The sequence below is a fragment of the Diuraphis noxia genome, unplaced genomic scaffold, assembly GCF_037042655.1.
Source record: "Diuraphis noxia isolate RWA-SAM2 unplaced genomic scaffold, SU_Dnox_SAM2 contig0002, whole genome shotgun sequence".
NCBI classification, from domain to species: Eukaryota; Metazoa; Arthropoda; class Insecta; order Hemiptera; family Aphididae; genus Diuraphis; species Diuraphis noxia.
The window spans coordinates 72,744,096-72,765,478 of record NW_028301712.1 but is presented as its reverse complement, the minus strand read 5'-3'; the positions used below and the strand labels follow the sequence as shown (position 1 = coordinate 72,765,478).

Here is a 21,383-nt window from a genome sequence, read left to right as displayed (position 1 = left end):
AATATATGACAAGAAAATTGTATGGTTCATAGTTAAAAGGTAACACTGAAAACAATTATTATTATATAATTTACCTCATTTCATTTATCATAACAAATTAATATAATACTATAACATCATAATCTATGAAATTTAATGATAAAGAGGCCCCAGAACCAATTCCAAATTACGCCACTGGATCCTTATTGGCCTTATTGGCACTATAGTATACTGTCATAAATCATAACGTTATAATATTAATATAATGCTCAATCAGTATACCGGCATTCCAGCACTGGCCATGTACCACCAGTCAATACTGGCTATAAGCACTAAACTTAATATTGACGTTCTATACTAACAGTCAGTGTTGGCACCAGTACTGACGGTATGCTGTCATATATCTCTGATGATAACGCATTACCAGTAATGTTTGGTAATGATTCAATTACTATTATATACCTACTCAATGACGAGGTATAGTCACACACTGCAGTTCAGTAAAGCAACATTGCCGGATTTCGTATGATATATAAGTGTTGGTTTGAATTCCGCGAAATTTGTTGAAGACGAAATATTATAGACATTCGGATGAATTGAATTACGTATCGTTGTATATGAAAAAGCTCTGAAAAGTATTATTGTTGATGGGTTTTTAATATTGCCTATAGACAAAACGATTTTTCCTCAAAGATTTTAGTTACAGTTAAAAAAGTAATACTCGTAGTAATTAATTGAAATTCTTCAACATTATGTACGAATATTATACATACAATATTATTATACACAATTACATTTTCAAAATATTTCAATTTTAAGATATTTAGTATTTACTAGTGTCTATACTAAAAATCTATTCAGTATTCATACCATTATTATTCACGGTAACGTCAGAATATTGACTTTTATTAGTGAATAAATTATGTATACAACTTCGATGTAATATTTTTATAATAATTAATAACTAATGATATTATCTATAAGCGACATTTTTGGCAAAATTAGTTCAACAATATACCGTAACATATTACTCTGATTGAAAAATAAATTACTCGTCACTTCTACAAGTAAATATAAATTATTTATAGTAGGTATATAACTTATCCTCAGAAATAGAGACTGACACAGCGTCTCAGCACGAAATCGTTATTCGATGACAATTCTTTTGAAATTAAATTAAAATTTGACACGCGTCCACTCGTGACTCAATAAGGATGTATATTCGAAACTACTTCACTATACAGAGCGACTATTGCGGTTTTTTTGTAATATTAAATATTTATCGTCACAATAATTATGTGTGTGTATAATATATACGAAGTTTAAGTATAATTACCGCTCGTCTGCTGCAGCTCGTCATCTCTTTTTAAATTCCATTTTTCTTTCTCATTTATTGAGCCGTTTAGTTATTATAGTACCTACATATCTACCTGCGTCGGCTGTCGTTTGAAAAAAAAATCCAGTAAAGACGTTACGGACACGCGCGGCACTCGACGTCACCACAATAATGATAATAATATTATTATTATTATTATTCCCGTTAACAGTTGATTGGCGGTTGCCGCATAAATATTATTTAAATTATATTATTCGGATATACGAGTAGGCATGTAATATAACTGCCGCGTCGGGTACACGTTTGATTTATAATTATTACGCGCACTCTGAACGCCGCAGCGTGTCATCGTAATAATATTATTGTAATCGAACAGTGTTGGATCCATCACTCGGTGTGTTCGGTGTAATATTATATCTGACAACAACTATTGATATTATTATCCTTTCCACAAGCTCCGACGGCGCACCACCGCAGTCGTGGAAAACAAAAATATATTGTTCATAAATCACAATACGCGTGTGTATACCTATTAAATGCAGTAGGTAGTCACTCGATAATTCGAAATTCAAGGGACCGAGCTAAAAATTCTCGTTTTCGATTTACCCAGTGTTTGAATAATCAGGGGAAAATAAATTAATTCGATTTAAAGAGGGGTGAAAAATTGTATGTTATTTTTTAACTGCTTCGACTGCCGCGATCACTTTTTTTTTGTCGGCCATCGACAAATACTTTACGGAACCCATAATCCGACTGACCAAGTTTTATTCGATTTCAACGACTGTTCGCCCTTTGCAGATGTTTATTTTGGTAAAATAGTAGGTACCTGCGATTGAAGTCTAGATTATAGGTAAGTAAAGTACGAATAGTACGATAGTATATTTTGATTGCCGTCGTTATTAGTTTCGTTACGAGTATCTACGTCAAATATATTGCACATAATCTTTCTACATATGAATATACATTAGTATATTGCGTTAAAGGAAATTCGAATTATAGAGGTTCTGAAAAAATTCGAATTGTAGAGTGTGTCCCACCGACAGACATTTAGAATTATCGAGGGTCCAGAATACATGTATTTCCTTCTAATTATTGAGATTTTCTCAGGAGACTATAGGCGTTTAGTTCGATTTATGAAGTTTTTCGAATTATCGAGTGACTACTGCTGTGTATAGGTTTAGACCGTTTCTTGTAGTATATGTGGTGAAAATCATTCGTGGCAAAAAAAAAACAAAATAAATTAATTTGTGCCACTAAAAAACTAGATTTAATAAGACGTATTATGTAATCTAAATGAGCAGTATTTCAGTTAATAATACAATATGTAAAATTCATCAACACTATAAATCATTATCAATATTGTTCATGTTAATGATTTATTGATTTATGTGTAAGTATATACTATACATTGTATATAGTCCATATTATTTATTCACTTTTTTAGCGCCTATATAACATAATTATAATGTGAGTAAATTTCTCGTGTAAATTCACATAACTGAAATTAAAAGTCAGTCACAGATCACCAAAAACAATATTTATATATGTAGCGTAAATTACACGTTGATTTTTATATTTTTACACGAATTACATACGCACTTAAATATACCAATATTAATAATGGACCAACTTGCAATAATAGGTACTTAAATTAGTTCAAATTGACATTTCTTTGTGAAGTATACGTATTTTTTTTTTGAGGGGGGGTCTTTAGAACTACACATTCCGTGTACTTCATTTGATTCCTGTAATAACTATGAAAGGTGAAACTGTTATGTTACATTTTTCACTCTTTTTCCATTTTTAAAGCATTTTCAGCGTCTTCAGATCTCTTTTATTAATCTGTAGTGCATAATAATATTATCATTAAAACAAACATTGTACGAACTTTAAGTTTAAATTAGGAAATTAAAAATAATAAACCGAGAAATATTGTTCTCGTTATATTTTCTTTAATAATAATACCTTGGGTATTTTTTATCCGTACCAAATGTCAATATTGGTTAATTATGAAAGCGATAACCTATTTATCTACCTACAGCGATTATCAAAAGTGTTGTCTTATACTCAAAACAAATAACAATTTGTGGGTTTGAATTGCATGTTGATCGCGTTTATTTCGAGTAAGTTGGGTACCTACTTTGTTGTCAATTTATTGTACGTGTCTAAATTTGGTATTTTGTTTTTGTATTATTGTTAGTTCAATTAAGATAAAATATTTTGAAATTTTTGAAGGTCAAATAATCGTTTTCCTCTCAATGTCTGCCCGTAAAAAAAATGAGATTAATTTTTAAGAGCATTATTGAGCTGAAATAATAATTTTAATTGGGTTTATAAATATGGTTCATTTTTTATGCGACACCTAGTGACCTCTAAATAACAAGCTCATTATATACAAAATGCTACTCAAACCAATATGAGTCTATGGTATATAGCTTTGGGGATTAGCGAAACCTACTATCATTAATAGTATACAAACCTATCAATCCAAAACTCTAAGACAAATCACTAAAGCACCATAATATTACGTTTCCAGTCATATTACACTCCCTCAATCGCAAATCGTCTATAGAAACCTACTGACAAACTAATATTAAATTTTAATACTCATGTTTTTTTTTTTTTTATCGTAGTACCTCCTCGGGGAGGCTTCTACACTTTGTTTAATCTGTCATCATTATCTATTTGTTTGTTTTTTTTATTTATTGTATATGTATTATTTATTTAGCTCCTCAATTGTTCTTATAGTTCATATTTTTAAAACAGATTGAATAAAAGAACATTTTTCGATAGTTTTTAGGGCATTTAAATCCAACTTTTAATAATTATATCTCTAGAGAATGGTAAAATGTATACTACTTTAAAATATGCGTTGTAAATTTCATTTTTATAATTAATATTTATTGATGAAATTATATTAACATACTTATTGTTGTAAATTTGTAAAAAAAATATTGAATTTAAATAAATGTTATTCTAATTAAACTTGCAGCAGTGTTTGTTTATTACATAGATATAAAAAATATATAACTATAAGCATGGTCATAATTAATCACATTGATAATGTGTAGGATAGGTCCTCGCAGATATAGTAAATTCGCAGAGAATTCAGAGGTTAAATCAACACTAAATAATAGTTAACTCGCTATTAGACAAGTTTAGGATGATGGTAACTACAAAAATTATTTTAACTAAAACAACGCTCGAGGATTATAAATTAACTCAGCTTTTACACGGCTATTGCAATATGTCTTAATGTTAAATGAACAAAAATGGTTAATAATTGCTCAAATTCGTGGTATATTTTACATACGAATTTAACTACGACGTTGATGTCAATTCAACTAAAAGACAGATCAAAATCGACGTTAAATAATGCGTACAACATTGACGATCATTGTTGTTAAAATAACTGTGAAAACATCGAAAAATAAATATACACATATGTGTAAAAAAGCAATGGGGAAATAAAATTACAAAACCGGTATAGTTATTACGAGGTAATACAGACGTTTTTGAAACATGTCTTATAACACTATATACGTGGACCGCATTTGAGTCATGAATAGATTATCATACTTATTTATACTAAGTATAATGAAGTATCCAAGTATTGATAGTGTGTACGGTTTAAATAGGTACTTACCTGATTTCACTATAATACAATGACGTGATAAGACACGCTCTGCATGATACCTATTATCACCGTTAACCATTTTCTCGGAGGTTTATCGTTTTTTTTAAATTTTGCAAACAACTGTTTCAGTATTGTCGTAGACCGTAGTCACTATAACGGCGTTAACAGCAATATATAACTTGGAAGCGATTATTATATGTCTAGACACACACAATAGAGCGCTGAAAATTTTTGGGAAGTGTGGTAAAATACATTTTGATTATATGTAATACTCGAACGGTACGTTAATAGTATTGTAACATCCAGCGTTGAATATTTAACTATTTATCTTTGGCAACAAATCTCGAATCGCCAAATTAATACCACTCGTGTCAGCTAGGTTGAAAATGCGTTCTTTTAAAATGATCGTGTATCACATTGATAATATATTATTATTAAGACAATAAAACCGGTTAAAATTCGGATTTGTTTTAACTTCCGAGAGCGTCACATCGAACCAAAAGTCTGCAGTCGACATTTTAAATTTTAACCATAATAATATTATGTTAAAACAATAAAACGAAAATTCTGTAGTAGTCATTATCGACAATCGACGTGCGATTAATGTGTTCGTCGCTTCGGACAACATATTTTGTGGTTAAAATTGTAGTTTGAACACCTATGCATGTTATCAGCCATCAGATTCTCTATAACGTGTACAAACACGTAGCGGAGCATCTGCGCATAAAACCACAACAATACATAATAATGTTAATGTTCACGGCGAGGAGTGTAAGACGTTTAAGTCTAGAATTAATTACTGGGTACTGGGTAGAAATCATATTAATTTCCCTGTTGTACGTTACGGACCATACACGTCATACACTCGCTTAGATATTATAAATATATCACTCCCGCGGTCACGAATAATTTATTTCCGCCAAATTAAATATATTAGCGATGTGAGAGCACACAAGACTGCAAGAGTGCATGATTATCAATACAGGTATAGCAGGTATATATTATAATATAAAATGTAATATTGTGGCATGGTGAGGCGCGGTCGTACGCTCAATCTGCGAAAACGCACTGAGCGTACGTACCGGCCGCAGTTGCTAGCTCCCGGATGGGTGACCACCCGGGATTTTTAGCAACATATCCTTGCCACACATATACAAACACGTAAAAACAAATATACAAAAATCACCCCTACCGTACCACCCCACACCCGATGGCCTAGCTATGTTGCCGCGGGTTCTCCTTACAAAAAAAAAGAATATATAATAATATGTATAATGTTTATATATTTTTTATCATGTTTTATAATATATTTTATTAAACCAATTACAATATTCTAAACAAATCATTTATAGTATATTATATATATATATATATAATATGTAATCACTTAAACGAAAAAAAAAAGAAAAATAATATTTGGTTCGACGTAAAATTAATAATATTTTAATATATAGTAGGTATTATGTACATATACAACGATATAATAATATATACGGAAAGATAAAAAAAAACAATAAACGAAAAAAATTGTTTCCAGTATACAACATTCATACTTATGACTTGTATAAACCATAGAAGGGAATTACATATCATATAATGTCCAGAGACATTTTTATGCATGTTTTGATTTAAAAAACAAAATAAATAATATAATAACTTAAAGAACACGCAACGTCGGCGACGATGTGATCTGTATTAATACAAATATAACACAGATATTATACATTATTATATTAGTCTATAATAGGTACCTACCTATATATATATATATAGGTACCTACCTATATATATATATACTATAGAAAATAAATACATCGTTCAAGTGTTTGAGTGTATACATTTTTTTTGTGAGTGTGATAAATGTACGGTATATAGCACGTATATATATAGAAATAGAATATTATATTACGTCCGATGTCTGCATTTCGATTTCCGACGACGGAAAACAACATTTTGGTGATTACTCAACAAACGAAAAAAAAACGAACTGGACATTTAATATTGACGATAATTATAATAATTATAATTTATAATATTATAATCATTATATCATTATGTCGAGTGACCATCAAAAGTCCGAAGGAAAAAGTCGTCGGACGCCGAAACCGAAAACGGTATAGGAATCGTGAAGTTTCACTATAAACCTAATCTATAAACTCGACACTTCAACAATATATTATATAGAAAACAATAATGACAAAAATAATTAATAATAAAAAGATAGACGATTATTTATTTTTTTACTTATTTATTTTTAGGTACAGTGATGATAATGTATATATATATATATATATATATATTTAAAACCAAACGTACAGTCAATAAAATATTAAACTTACAATTTATTTACGTAAGGTATTTCCTAAATTACATAGGAAAACTTAAATACACCGTTATTTTTTATTAAACTCTAATCCGTATAAGAACTCTACAATAAAATAATGAGGAACATTAGTGAGCGTAAACGCAATTTTAATTAAACCATAGGTATATGTTATAATTTTTTATTTATTTTTTCTTATTTTTTATTTCAAACATTTTATGGGTGAGTTTAAACTTCTTGGGGTTTGGAGATGCTTTTAAATCTAAATAAATAATAATCGTAATATAATCATGATAATAATAATAATAATAATAATAATAATAATAATAATAATAGTAATAATAATAATAATCATAATAATAATAATAATAATAATAAAAATAATTGTAAATGTAAAATAATAAATAACAGACTAGTCAAACATAAACCGAATTTACAACATTTTTTTTTTTGTTTTTATTTCTAAAAGAGAAAAACAAACGATTGTTAACAATAAAAAAAACTACACGACAAAATTCTAGACTTATAAACATTTTGTACTTATTTTTATGAAAAGTTATTTACACGATGGAAAAATGGAAAAATGGGATTTATATTGTTTTATAATATTTAATATTATGCACAATATTACTGTGTTCGACATGTTATTTATATTACAATTTTTCCGGGAATGTCTATCGAGATTAAAATTGTATAGTGTTAATAAAATTATTATTACCACAATTGTTTTCCAATCACAATATAATCACACATCCACTCGGTATAAACATATGTATACGTATAAAACGGTTGGAAAACTTTAACAATGATTATGCAAATTCTATAAAAATGCAGTCTTGGGTGTGGAACTCATGATGATCTCTCGGGAATGTAGGAATGAAACAGAATCACCGTGAAAAAAATTCAGTTCAAAAAGGAAAAAAAAGTTATTAACTGTACAATGAACGAAAAATCGGTCAGAAAACAGTCATTATGTATACGGTATGTATATAGTATAGGTAGGCATCATGTGGAATGGTACGTTATTTATAATAATGTTTTGAGCGAATCGATATTATGCCGTTTAATCGTGGGTATAAAATATATAGTCTTATACGAACAGATAAGGGAAGGTTAAAAAATATATATTATATATATATATAATAAATTAAATTAAAACAAGCCGTATTTACACCAGACATAGATGGATTTCAGCGGCACACGATAGAACGTACTTTATGTGTATAGGTTTATAATAAAAGTAAAGATTTTTTTCAAGAAATATTTATAGTGAAACGGTAACTAAAGAAAAACATAAAACTGCACGTTTAAAACAAAATATTATCATTATAGGTATATAATAATATGTTATTCGAGATCTATTTGTATTTTGTAAATTATCTATATATATATATAAATTTCATAACACACTTACATATCATACCTATGTGTCGTGTAAGAGATTTAATATGTGCCATTTACATTATATTTTTTTTTGTCGATTCTTCGATTCATTTATATAAACTCCGCCATATCAGTATATAGTCGTACTCTGTACGGGGAGGGGACTGAAACCCCTCCAGGGGAAGAGTCATGTGTTGTCTTTCGAAACGACTGAACTGCTGTATGACTCGTCGTCTGCCATAGAAGACGGCGGCAGAATATAACCACCGCCAGATTCGGTCTTGGAACCGTCATCCATCTTGATGTACTGGCTGCCTTCTAGCTTGATGTTCTGGTTAACGACGCACTTGCGCATGTGTTTCTCGAGCGTGGACGGCACCGAGAATGGCATCTCGCAAAATCGGCACCGATAGACGTCCTTACCCAGGCGACCGTGCGTTTTCATATGCCTGGTCAGCTTGGAGCTCTGTGCGCATGCGTACGAGCACAGCTCACACTTGTACGGTTTTTCGCCCGTATGTGATCGTCGGTGTACAGTCAGGTTGCTGCAGTTTTTGAACACCTTGCCGCAGTATTCGCACGTGTCATTGCGCCGCGACTCTTTCTTGGAGTGTCCACCCTGAAGTCCCTGCAGGTTAAGCGCTGCCGACAGCGAACTGGGACCAGGTTTCGAACGGCCACCACTACCGCCACCACTACCCGGTTCCCCGGCACCGCTTCCGGCTGACGGTGGTTTTCCTGGAAGTCCGCTCAAGAATGACTCGCCTCGGTGGTGCGCGGCAATAGCTGGAAGCCACATGTTAGCCGCGTAAAGCCGTTCCCTAGCAAGTAGCGGGTGGTGTGGGTTGTCGGTGTCAAGTTTCAGCCTCTTGGAGGCCGGGTCGAAAGGGTTCTCGAAAGCGGAACCCGGACCGAAGATGTGGTGCGCACCAACTAGATCGAGCGGGTTCTGGCCGGCTGCGATCAGGTTCTTGGTAAGCTCCTCACGGAACCGGATGTCCGCCACCGCCTTATCGCCGAGTCCGTTCTCCAGGTTTCGCAACGGGTTCGCCGACTTTGCTGAACTGTTATTGTTGTCTGGTATGATGGATGGTGAAAGCCGGAAGTTATCCTTCCGACGGATCCGAAACTGCGGCGGCAGCAATGCCGAAGACTCTTTGAGCGCCTGCTTGTACGCTTCGCTATACTGTTGGATGTTGCTCAAGCCAAACTTGCTCATGAGCTCGCCAACTAGAGAGCTTGGCGGCAGTGATTGCGGCACCCGGTCACCAGGTGTGTTTTCGGGCGATGTACGAGTGGAACCGTTGCCACTTGGCTTTTTGTCGTGTTCAGCTGATGACGTCGACTTAGTGGTCAAGTCCTCTGGCACATCGCCACCTTCATCATTTTCCTCATTATCCTCATCCTCTAGCTCCATGTCTTCCTCTTCCTCCTCCTCTTCCTCTTCATCATCATCGTCACCGTCGTCCTCGTCGGCATCATCCTCATCACCGTCATCCTCTTCCTCGATTTCCGCCTCGTCTTCGTCCATTTCAGAATCATCCTCGTCATCATCGTTGGATGTTATGTCCGGTGTCGAGCTCGTATCCACCCCATTGGCAGTCGTCCCACACTCGCCACCGGCCAGCCCGTTTCCCCGATTCGACCGGCGGTGCGTCTTCATGTGTCTCTTTAGCTTGGAGCTTTGTGTACACGCGTGGTCACACACCGAACACTTGTACGGCTTTTCTCCGGTGTGCGTACGCCTGTGCACAATTAAATTGCTCAGGAACCGGAACTTCTTTCCACAGTACTCACACTCGCGGGTCTTCTCCTCCTCGCCGATCTGCTGTGGTTGACTTATTACGTCTAGGCAGGCCTTGTCCTTAGATGCGTTTGACGACAGGTCAAGCGTGTGTCTGGACGTATCGCCGATGATCCGGTCTTGTTCAGATAGTGACTCGACCGAATTATTGTTGCTCACGTTATTGTTATTGTTGTTGTTGTTGTTTAAGCCGACAGTAACCGCTGCTGCGGTGGTAGTGTTTGTCAGCGGAGTCGTGGTCACGGCTGCCGTTGCCGACACACTGTTGTTGATGTGGTTGTTATTGTTGTTGGGGCTGCTAAAAGGTGGCGTCATTTTTCGCGGCGAAGGCGACGAACTTGGTGCAGTAGCAGCTCCAGGACTAGTGGTACCTGCGAGTTGCCGCAATCGCTGCGAGTAAAAATCCATCTGCGGATCGAGATTTAGGGCCGGTAACGTTGGCGCTGGGTGTCTAGGATTGTTCCGGTCGTTGGCTGCGGCAGCAGCAGCAAGCCCCGGGAACGGTGATGTGGGCATGGCGTTTGCCGCGGCCACCGCCACGGCGAAACCCAGCCCATGCTGCTGCTGGTTGAGCCTAAACTGTTCGGACATTAGCTGCTCCATGCGGAACTGATGGTCTTGGTGATGGGTGGACGTCCGCCCGAACAACTGTGGATTGCCGATGGGAGACGTCCCGGGGAATGGGGACGGACGCTGAGGAGGCTCGCCCATCGGCATCCTAAGCAAGCCTCCAACAGCAAAAGGGTTATGCATAGGTATGGACATAGGGTTGTTGTCAACCATCGACGGCGGCCCTGTACTCGTGGGCGGCGGCGGCGGTGGTGGTGGATGGTTGAGAATGTTCATCCGTGAAGGAGGCATGCCCAGGGCCAGTGGCAGTGCCGACATGCCAGGCAACGATGAAGTGTTTCCACTCGAGCACCCAGACGATCCTAACGAAGAACATGATGAGTTGTTTTTTGACTGCGACACTGGCGATGGTGTGCCGTCCGAGTAGATCTTCATCGAGTGTGAGGTCTGAGCGTGCTGCAAAAGCCTCCATGACGAATTGAATCTCGCTTTGCACGTGCAACATATGAAACTGCTGGGCTCTGTGAACAAGAAAGTAAGAAAAATAAACAAGAATTCGATTAGAACAGTCATTGTTTCGAAATTTCCTATCGGTCAATCGACCGTGTGCGAGCGCCGTTACAAGCGACCCCGCAGGCTGCGCATAATGTAATTTATATCATATAATAAACAGGTACAGGCTATAATATAGTATAGTATACACTACGACGACGACGACAATACTCTCGAGTCCGGCTCGACGTTAAGAAAAAAATAAAAATAATAAACCCATACTGTGCTGCAGCCGTCAAGCGCGTACCATTCAATTGATTTAAAATTTAATAATGGAACAAAAGAGACGACGGTGTTTTTATGTTTTCGTAATAGAGCTGGACGTCGGTTGTGTTTCTATCGCGGTTATTGTATAATACACGTACAGGAGGTAGGTATATATATATATATACGTATACCCTTATTCATTTAATATTTTATAGTTTACAAGCGCGAGGCGTAATCTTTATTATTATTATTCCTCAAACTCGGCAGCGAAAACGAAAGAAAAAAATATGATTGACTTGAGAATAGATTGCGCGAGAACCCGAATGGACTCCAAGCGACTGCTGAACTGCGGTGGCAGTGGCAAGTAACGGCCGTTTTCCGGCAGTGATGACGACGCCGCCGCCGCCGATGCGTGTGGCTATACGACCAAAAAGGGTCATACTACTACATAATATAATATATAATATTATTATGTGCGTGCGAGCAGCTGACCGAAAATTTGCGGGAGAACAACAACGGCGACGACAACTGCGCGTTATTGCACAAGATCGGTCGAGTTTTTGTTATTTAGAAATCTATATTGTATTTCGTACGCATATGCAATCAGTATATAATAGTATAAATACTCGTTGCGAACTCAATATACAAACAGTAGTTGTAGTGTTGGTGGTAGCAGTAGAAGTAGTAATAGTAGGGGGCGGTAAAAATTTCATTAAAAAATATTAAACAAAAAATGAATTGAGAGAGAAGAGAGTGGACGGACATTCACACCCCATCGTATATATCATTATACGCGTGTATTATGTATATAAAGTGGTGTTTTTTTAAAAAATGACCCGAGGGATAATATGTAACGCGACCACCGCCACCGCATTTCCCTCTAATCCGTATATATCGGGTTGTAAAGTTTATTTTTTTCCCTCCCGTCGGACAAGATGCGCCGGTGTGAAAAATAAAAATATAACGCTTTAGCGGTGGCGGCTGCTGCGCTGCGGTAATGGCAGTGCGGCGGCGAGCGCAATAATGAACGCGTAGCATATAAACGCGTGAGCCGGATGGCGCGATGATGCGCGGTTACGACCGGACCCCGAGAGAGGATATTATTGAAAAAAAAAAAAACTGTAAAAACGACTATGGAAATGCGACGGGCGATGCCTTGTACGCTACGCCGGCGGCACGGCTGGACCGTGCGTGACTCGAATGCGTAACCGAGAAAACGAAAAAAGAAAGACGCGAAATATCAAATAATATAATATAATACCAACCGAAATCGGTTAAATAAAATAATACCGAATCTCATACCAGATGCGAACTATTGCACATACATATGTCGTATAGATACCTACTTACACGAGCGCGTTTCTCCGGAGTCGAGATCGACGACGAAATGATTATTAATTATCATTACAAGATAGATCGGCATTTGCAAACATGATCTATCTAATATTATAATATATATTACATAAACTATTACGTACACAATATGGCAAACACACACACACACACACATTCACGAACGGTTAAGACGACGAATTCGGACAATAACAAGTTATTATTATTATAACGTCTAAATAATTATACCTATATGCTTTTTTCGTTTTCTTTTATACTAATATTTTGTTTTTTCCGCGGTCTTCCCCCTACCGAAAACCAAGATCGATGCCGTGGCGGAGATGAGGGCACTGGAGAGAACACGGTTTCACTAAATAACACGAAAAGTCGAACCGGGCACGTTTCTCCGTGATGCACGATAACAGTGTCGTCTATACATAATATACCGCGCGATTATAGGCTTCTGGATGAGTAAGAGTTGTGTGTGTGTGTGAGGGGGGGGGGGAGTAGAGGAATATTTCATTTTTTTTCTTCCTTTTTTCAAATGCAAATTCTAACCATCTCGCGCTCACACACTCACACATGTACACATTATTACGGTTAGGTTTTCTTTTCTCATCCCACCGGCCATCACCCGCAATGTCATGTATATATTATACACATACACACATGCACAAGATATTATTATAATATATTATATACTATTATAAATATGTGTGTGTGTGTGTACGCTGAGAGTTTCTTCCTCTTCCGGCGCCGCGCGGGTCATACACAAGTGCGGGGGAAGTGCAGAGGCTCATCGCGTCGTGCGTGCGTGCGTGTGTGTGTGTGTGTGTGTGTGTGTGTGTGTATAATAATACGTATACATTATAATAATATCTATGAGCGCATTCATCATCGCCGGCCACAAGTGGACCTCGCCGCCGCCGCAACCTCCTCGTCCGCTACGTACCCCGCCACACGTCTTTAACCGCGACGCGTATATTTAGAATATATACTACGTGTACGTATATATGACAGTGCGTATATTATAAGAAGATAACGTCGGCGGCGCGCGGGAACTGCACACAAAAGCAGCAGAGGATCCGCGGGTGCGAGCAGCGGAATAACAATGACGGAGGACCGTACGTGGGTTATCTCGTCGTCGTCGTCTTCGTCGTTGTCGTCGTCGACCCTCTTAAGCTTTTTAAGGTTTAAAAAATAAAAAAAAATAAACGAGCTTTATGGACAATCTGTGTTAGCCGTCATCTGTGCGGCAGTAGATGGTCTCCATCGGGGAAGGAAGAGGGGGGAGAGCCGTAAATTTGCCTTTTTTTTTTATCGCAGAACCTTCGTGTATAGAAGAATAGCTCCTGTTTTGCATGCGGGCGACCCTGCTGTCCGCGCAATGCCATATTATTATAATAATATAATGTAGGGCGAGTGGAATCGAGTACACATTCAAGTGCGGCTCACAATGTTCAGAAGAAATATTTTAAATATTACCGTCCTATCACTGCCGATTTTAGCAAATTATTATCGTACTTAAGTATTCGGCTGTCTCGTCAGACGTATACGCATACCTACATAAAGTACACACATATCATAAAAATTATATTGTTATATTGTGGTAATTATAATTTTTTTTTCCGTTTGTTTCTCATCGAGTGGTCTACGCGACGACACTTTTTTCTACAGCAGACTGCTGTCATTAAATATTATTATTGAAATAATCGTCCGAGGCCGCGATCACGGACGGACGGCGTGACGCGGCCACGTGACGGGGATTGCGTCCGTCAGCAGATCGACGAGTGGTCCGACCATACGGACGACCCGTGTCTGAAGGCGATGATAATATCATCATAATAATAAATATTAATAATATATAATACACAATACAATAAAATATATGCCTAAATATAATAATAGTAATAAACCGCCGCCGACCTTATGCACGCCGCCGCCAGCAGCGCATACACCAATATGTATATACGGTATTACCTACATTTATGATGTAGGTACCTACCCCCGTCGGGCACGCGTACGTACGTTGAATTACCTGCCTGTACCTAAGGGTCTTTCACGATACATATTATTGTATTTTAAAGCGATGGACGCGTGTACGTGTAATATATTATGCGTGCAACCCTTTTTATTTTTCCGAAATTGGGGTGTGTACGTCGCCGTCGAGGCCGCCGCACAGCTGTGACGGACACCAGGCTTTAATAATATTCATTTTTCCGCAGCGCGTATATAATAATAATACACATATATAAATATATATATATTATATACACTATATACTTTATAGTAATAATAATATAATATCGGGTACGCGCGACATGTAGTATACTCGGTGTGATCTGCATCTGCTGCAGTCTCCGAGCAGTCAGACTCGTATTTTCCTCGTCCAATCCTTTTTCATGACATACATAATAATATGCTGTTCACGTATATTAACCCTCAACGCGCGAGCCCGACACTCAACGATTTTCACGAAATTCGTTAAACCATTTTGGGTGACTTTGACGAGTTTGACGGGATTAGATATTATTTATTGAAGCTATAACATTAAAATATTATCGTCAGTCTGTTGTCCGTCACGAGTGTGCCCGACTCCTCCAAACCCCCCATCACCACTCACATACAAACATGACTGACTGCAATAGTTTCGACCTTCTGTTAGGCGTTACATCACAAGTAACCGTACCGCCGGTGAGTCGATTATACACAATCGTACTTACGCCGTGCATGCCGCCACGAGTATATATTGTATAAGTAATAAGTATATATATATATATATATGCCTATGTTACTGCTATTTAATATAATATATATGTTTAACGATAAGTCGATAACGCGACTATTACTAAAACAGCGCCGGATAACCGTATTAGTTGTCGTCATCGTATTTAAATAAATCAATTACATCGGTCGCGAATCAGTAAAATACGCGTAACGTGAAGTATACTTATAATAATGTATATAAATACAACGTTTTAACGAGCCGGGTATACTAATGAGTATAGGTTTGTCATTTGTTACACACACCGCGTAATTATTGTTATAGCTACTATTTATTTATCATCCACCCACCCATCACCTATCACATTTAACTCGGTGTACCGATAATTCTCAATTTTATAATTGGTTTATTATATAAATAGGTATAATATAAGACGTATTGTAAATAAAATAATAAATAAATATAATATATGCATATTATTTGATCGGTGTTTAACTATTAATGTTTGAAATAAATGGCGGAAATTAAAAGTACACAGTATATTAATTATATTATAAAATTAATGCTGTAAAATAATATCTTATAAGCAACCGTTATTTTTATCCACGTCGGATAACTATAATAATAGTATACACTAAAATAATATAAATAGATGTATTTATAGACACTAAACTATTATTTGTACTGGATTTTTTCGGCAATTAAGATATTAATATACTACAGTTGACAATACATACTATTTATAATTAAAAATGGTAATACTCTAAACACTATGTGCTTAAAAATTACATAAAAAAGGCAAGAGAACGGTCCAGACAGCGGTGGAAAGACAGAATTACAAAACATGCATCGAGTTGGGGAGTAAACGACGTAGAAGAACTAGTTCAAGATAGAGATAGGTAATGGACCTAAATTGCCTGTATAAGCCATAAAAAGAAAAGAAATAATACTTAACACATAATATTATTTATACTGTATAATGGACAGCCAAACAAAATAATAACCTACGACGAAATTGTTTCGATAAAATACAATAATTAGATTATATTATAATCTATAAATGTAAATAATTATTAATTAATAATTTTATAGGAAAGATAAACTGTTGTATGATGCGCTGCATTTTTCAGTGCACTCGACATTGGAGTACCTAGGTGGAGCGCCTACGTAGTTAGAAATATTAAGCTTTACGTGGATACTTTAACGTTTAACCTATAATAATATTGGCCAAAATATTTATTATACGAGTAAGTATACTCGTCATGACTAATACAAATCATTTTTATTTTGTCATCCTCAGGCGGACAACAGTTAAGGGACTTTTCTTCCACTCAACATCAAGCAATCGAATGTTTCTCCTCTGACGACGATAAAAGTAACAATTACAATATAATTATTAACTTTCAACGTATTGTATTATACATGTGTATTAAAAATTAATTTTAAATAATATGTATGATGTGAAAAAATGTTATTTGTTTTTTTACTACACAAATAAGGCCATATCAACAGAATCAGTCTTATGTAGATTCACACAACAGAGCGAAACTGAAATATTTCCGATTATACAATGAACAACTATAGTCTGTTTTTTTTATTGTATATAAATATATATATATATATATATATATATACTATGTGTTTATACAAAACAAATGCGTCGGAAACAAAAAGCCCTTACACCGCGCGATTGGCGACCGTATTAGATAAAAAATTATAATAATATTAAAAAATATTAAAAAATATTATACAGTTTAAAGTATATGATAAATCCGGTTTTTGTTTAATGTGCTCGGTAAACAATATACGAGACGAGCTATTCGTATTAAACTATATAGGTATAACGGGAGAAAACGATTTTTAAAATCTCTGGACAAAAGGAGAGCTGGCTATGGCGGATGTGATAAAAACGCATGCCCCAAAAATGATGTAAATCATATTTTGCCAACGCGATGAAGTATGATGAAACAAATAAAATATTAATAATCCCAGAGTGCATGAAACTGTGCTTACCGGTATAATATTATCAACGAGTTATTATACGATACGTGGCTTACAACAATGACATAATATTATATCATATACGTCGATGGCAAGGCGCACTACACATATTATAATAATATAAGATACATTGTAAATCAGCAAGGATGCTAGGTGTTTAGGTTAGGTACTCAGATTAATGTCAATAAGTTGATGCCTATTAAAATTCAAAATTATAACTTTTAACGTATAGTTAAGTCGTTTATCGTTTTATATATATACAAAATATATGTGTGTGTGTTTGATGTCAAAAACACATACGTAACCCGCATGCTTGCATTCGGGAAAACAACGAGTCGATATGCGATGATGGACTTGTGAAGTCCATTTTGGAGATAATAGACAGGTGTGGACTTGTAATAGGCACGTAGAATAGACGTAAATGCGCGAGTACTAAGCCATCGATATACACGTTGCCTATAGATAACGTACACACACTTACCCACGCACATAATTATTATAATCGAAAGGCATGCGAATTAAAAAATTAAAAATGAACACAACAAAGTATTTGCAGCTTTCAGAGATTATTGGCACGAGCGTTTTTCACCGACAAAAGTCACGTCCGGTCGCGGACCCAGCGGCGACGCACATACAATAAAATATGCATAATATATAAACAACACGTGTCGTGGGTGTCTTTTATAGGTACACGATATAAATATTACGTATTTATTATATACATATTATGATGATGATGCGACTGACGATGACGGTCTGTGTGCATAATATAATAATATGGGTAAGGTTAGGTCCTGTGTGTGTGTGTGTGCGCGCAGACGGACACAACTATAATATGTAAACTGACCATGACTGCAGTTGTACATAGACCGCGGCTGCAGCACGCCGCCACGTCCGCCCACCGATGAGATTATATTATTATTATTATTATTACACGGCGTGTAACGTGTACACTGTAGTTATTAATTATTATTATTTGAAGTCGTGTGACGACGTCCGATAAAATAATATTATAACGGCGTTTAATATTACTATTGTCACAGTCGCGCGTTTAATAATCACTTTGATATTTAAATTTATTTTCTTCTCTTCGAACCGTATAATATTATATTAATATTTTATAATGTTGTTATATTTTCATCGTGCTTTCCGCGGTCGTGACCCATCGTATATAACAAAATATATTTACGGTGTAAAACCCGAAAAACCCGACGTGGATATCTGCGATATCGCATAATATTTCGTTATTATTGCCCGTGTCATTTTTATTTCGCATTTTTTGGAGCGAGGACGAAAATAAAATAATTACGACGACGTAATAATAATAATATTGTAATAATAATCTCTAATAATAATAGTCGATGTACGGGAAACGATCCGGGAAAACGCTTATACGATATCCTACTCTTACAGGTCTACCGTAAACACGACCGATGTCGTGGTAGATACCTATACAATATAAATATACGTTCGTCGTCGTCAACGTCGGGTTAGCTGGTTATATGTATATAAGTCACAGCGTCCCTGACACGGTTTAGTGACCACACCGGCGGCGTAAAGGGAAAATGTGCACCGAGTAAGTACGACGAACGATACGCAGTGACGAAACGATGAGCGCAACCGAGTTGTACGCTGTCGCCGTCGCCACCTCGCGCGCCGTATAGTCCACATCGTCTGAGTCTCCGCCACGCCGTCCTTCGGGCGTCGTGACCCGCAGTGTCGTGGGAAGCCCGCAGGCCGTAACGACGTTTTCACATATTATATTATTATTATTATTTTAATATTTTATAATAATATATATAAGTGTGTGTGTGTGTGTACGGCGATCGTGATTGTGTGTGCAGCGCACTGTCCGTTCTGCCACTGCCGCCGTTTGACGGACGGACGCGAACGCGAAAAAAAATCGTTTTTAATTTGAACAGATCGCCGCCGGACGACAGCGAGGGTCACTGCGGCAGATATAACTACGTATTACATTATACAATATAATATGCAATGTGCCGGGGCATCACGATGATGAGTGTAACGCGTGGTGTTCGATTTCTATACGATATACTAATTGGCGATATATACGACGGCGATCGTTTGTATACAATATAATAATATAATCCGCGCGGGCGGCGGCGGTGTTTACGGTCCGATAAACACGACGGTGGCACTTGTGTGTATATATGTAATGTTGACGTGTAAAAAAAAAATTGTGAATGACGTAACGGAGAAAGGGTGAAATATATTATATGTCGTCGTTCCCGCGGGGGACGGTGCGCAGAAACTGTATAATATGTATAGCGTATATATTATAGTTTATTAACAGTTGTGCGCGCGAGTCCGAACTGGACAATGGGCATACGGCCGACTGTCAATCCTCAGCCGTGGCAATGGGGTTGCGCGTGTACAATATCGCGAAAGAGATTATCTACATACGTCATATTATATATATATGTATTTATAGTCAAGCGTGTAGCGGCTCCGCGAAAGGGTTGATTTTGATTTTACCACCGACCGTCGATGACCACCGTACCTATAAGGCTATAACACATATGCCGTGCGCTGCGCGCATTATATTTACATTATAATATTGTACAAAAATATGAGTCGTTTGCACAGTTAAAATGTATATGTATGACGATTGACTAGAGAACGAAAACGCTACGCACACAAAAACGAAATCGACCCGAGGCTAATATATTACTGTCGCTAATAGACAAATCGCGCTCGGACTTTCGTTTTCATATATTATTATTATACTGCAATATAGTGCATAGACAGTATATACACACTCTGCTATCCGCTTCGTCCATTGTACGCGCGTGCCTATATATTACTGAAGCCGTTCCTCATCGCTTGACCTCAAACCGTCCATCTCTTCACGACGTATTATTATTATTATTATTCTGTAGTAGTAATTAGAATTAGATGGCGGTGGTTATATACGTGTATTATATCTCTGAAACTGTCGTCGAGGTTTTACGCGGACGCTAGCGTTTGCACTGGTCGTATTATTTTACAACATATATTTTTTGCGTTTTTTAATTCGAAAGGATTTCGCGCTCCCCGTCGCGTGGCCAAATGTCGTTCGTGTCCGGCGGCTATTGACGATTATTCGGCCGTTAAAAATGTGTGCCGCGCGAATAATAAGTTTCCCATGGACGTGCGCACCAGCTACATTATTATTATTATTATTATTATTATTATTATTATTGTGTATACCGCGCGGGAGAGAACGGACGGCCGAGGACGGCGGCGGCCGGTTTTCCCGGTTGTCGCGCGCGGATGCAATTAAAATTTGTCGCCGATCCAGAACGCGTCGATCCAGTGTGAAACGTGCCGCTAATGGGAAACAAGGTTGGATTTATTACTATTATTATTATTATTTACACCACCACTGCAAAGAGAGAAAAAAAATATAATATATAATATAATTGACCAGAATAATAACAACGATAATGATAATAAAACACGACATAATGGAAATCTCTGCGTGGAACCCGATGAACCGAGCGCCGCGGTGGAAAAAAGGTCCTCTAGCCGGGC

General features: G+C 36.7%; 1 protein-coding gene across 1 annotated transcript in view; it reads right to left on the bottom strand.

Annotated features, from left to right (window-relative positions):
• Positions 1-6,212: 6,212 nt before the first annotated feature.
• The window catches only part of Cph (BCL11 transcription factor chronophage), a 33,108-nt gene continuing 17,937 nt past the window's right edge, over positions 6,213-21,383 (bottom strand). Inside the window, exon 3 of the mRNA XM_015523970.2 lies at positions 6,213-11,553. Within this exon, the coding sequence (XP_015379456.2) occupies positions 8,846-11,553 (2,708 nt within the window). The 3' untranslated portion in view covers positions 6,213-8,845. The remainder of the gene's footprint in view (positions 11,554-21,383) is intronic.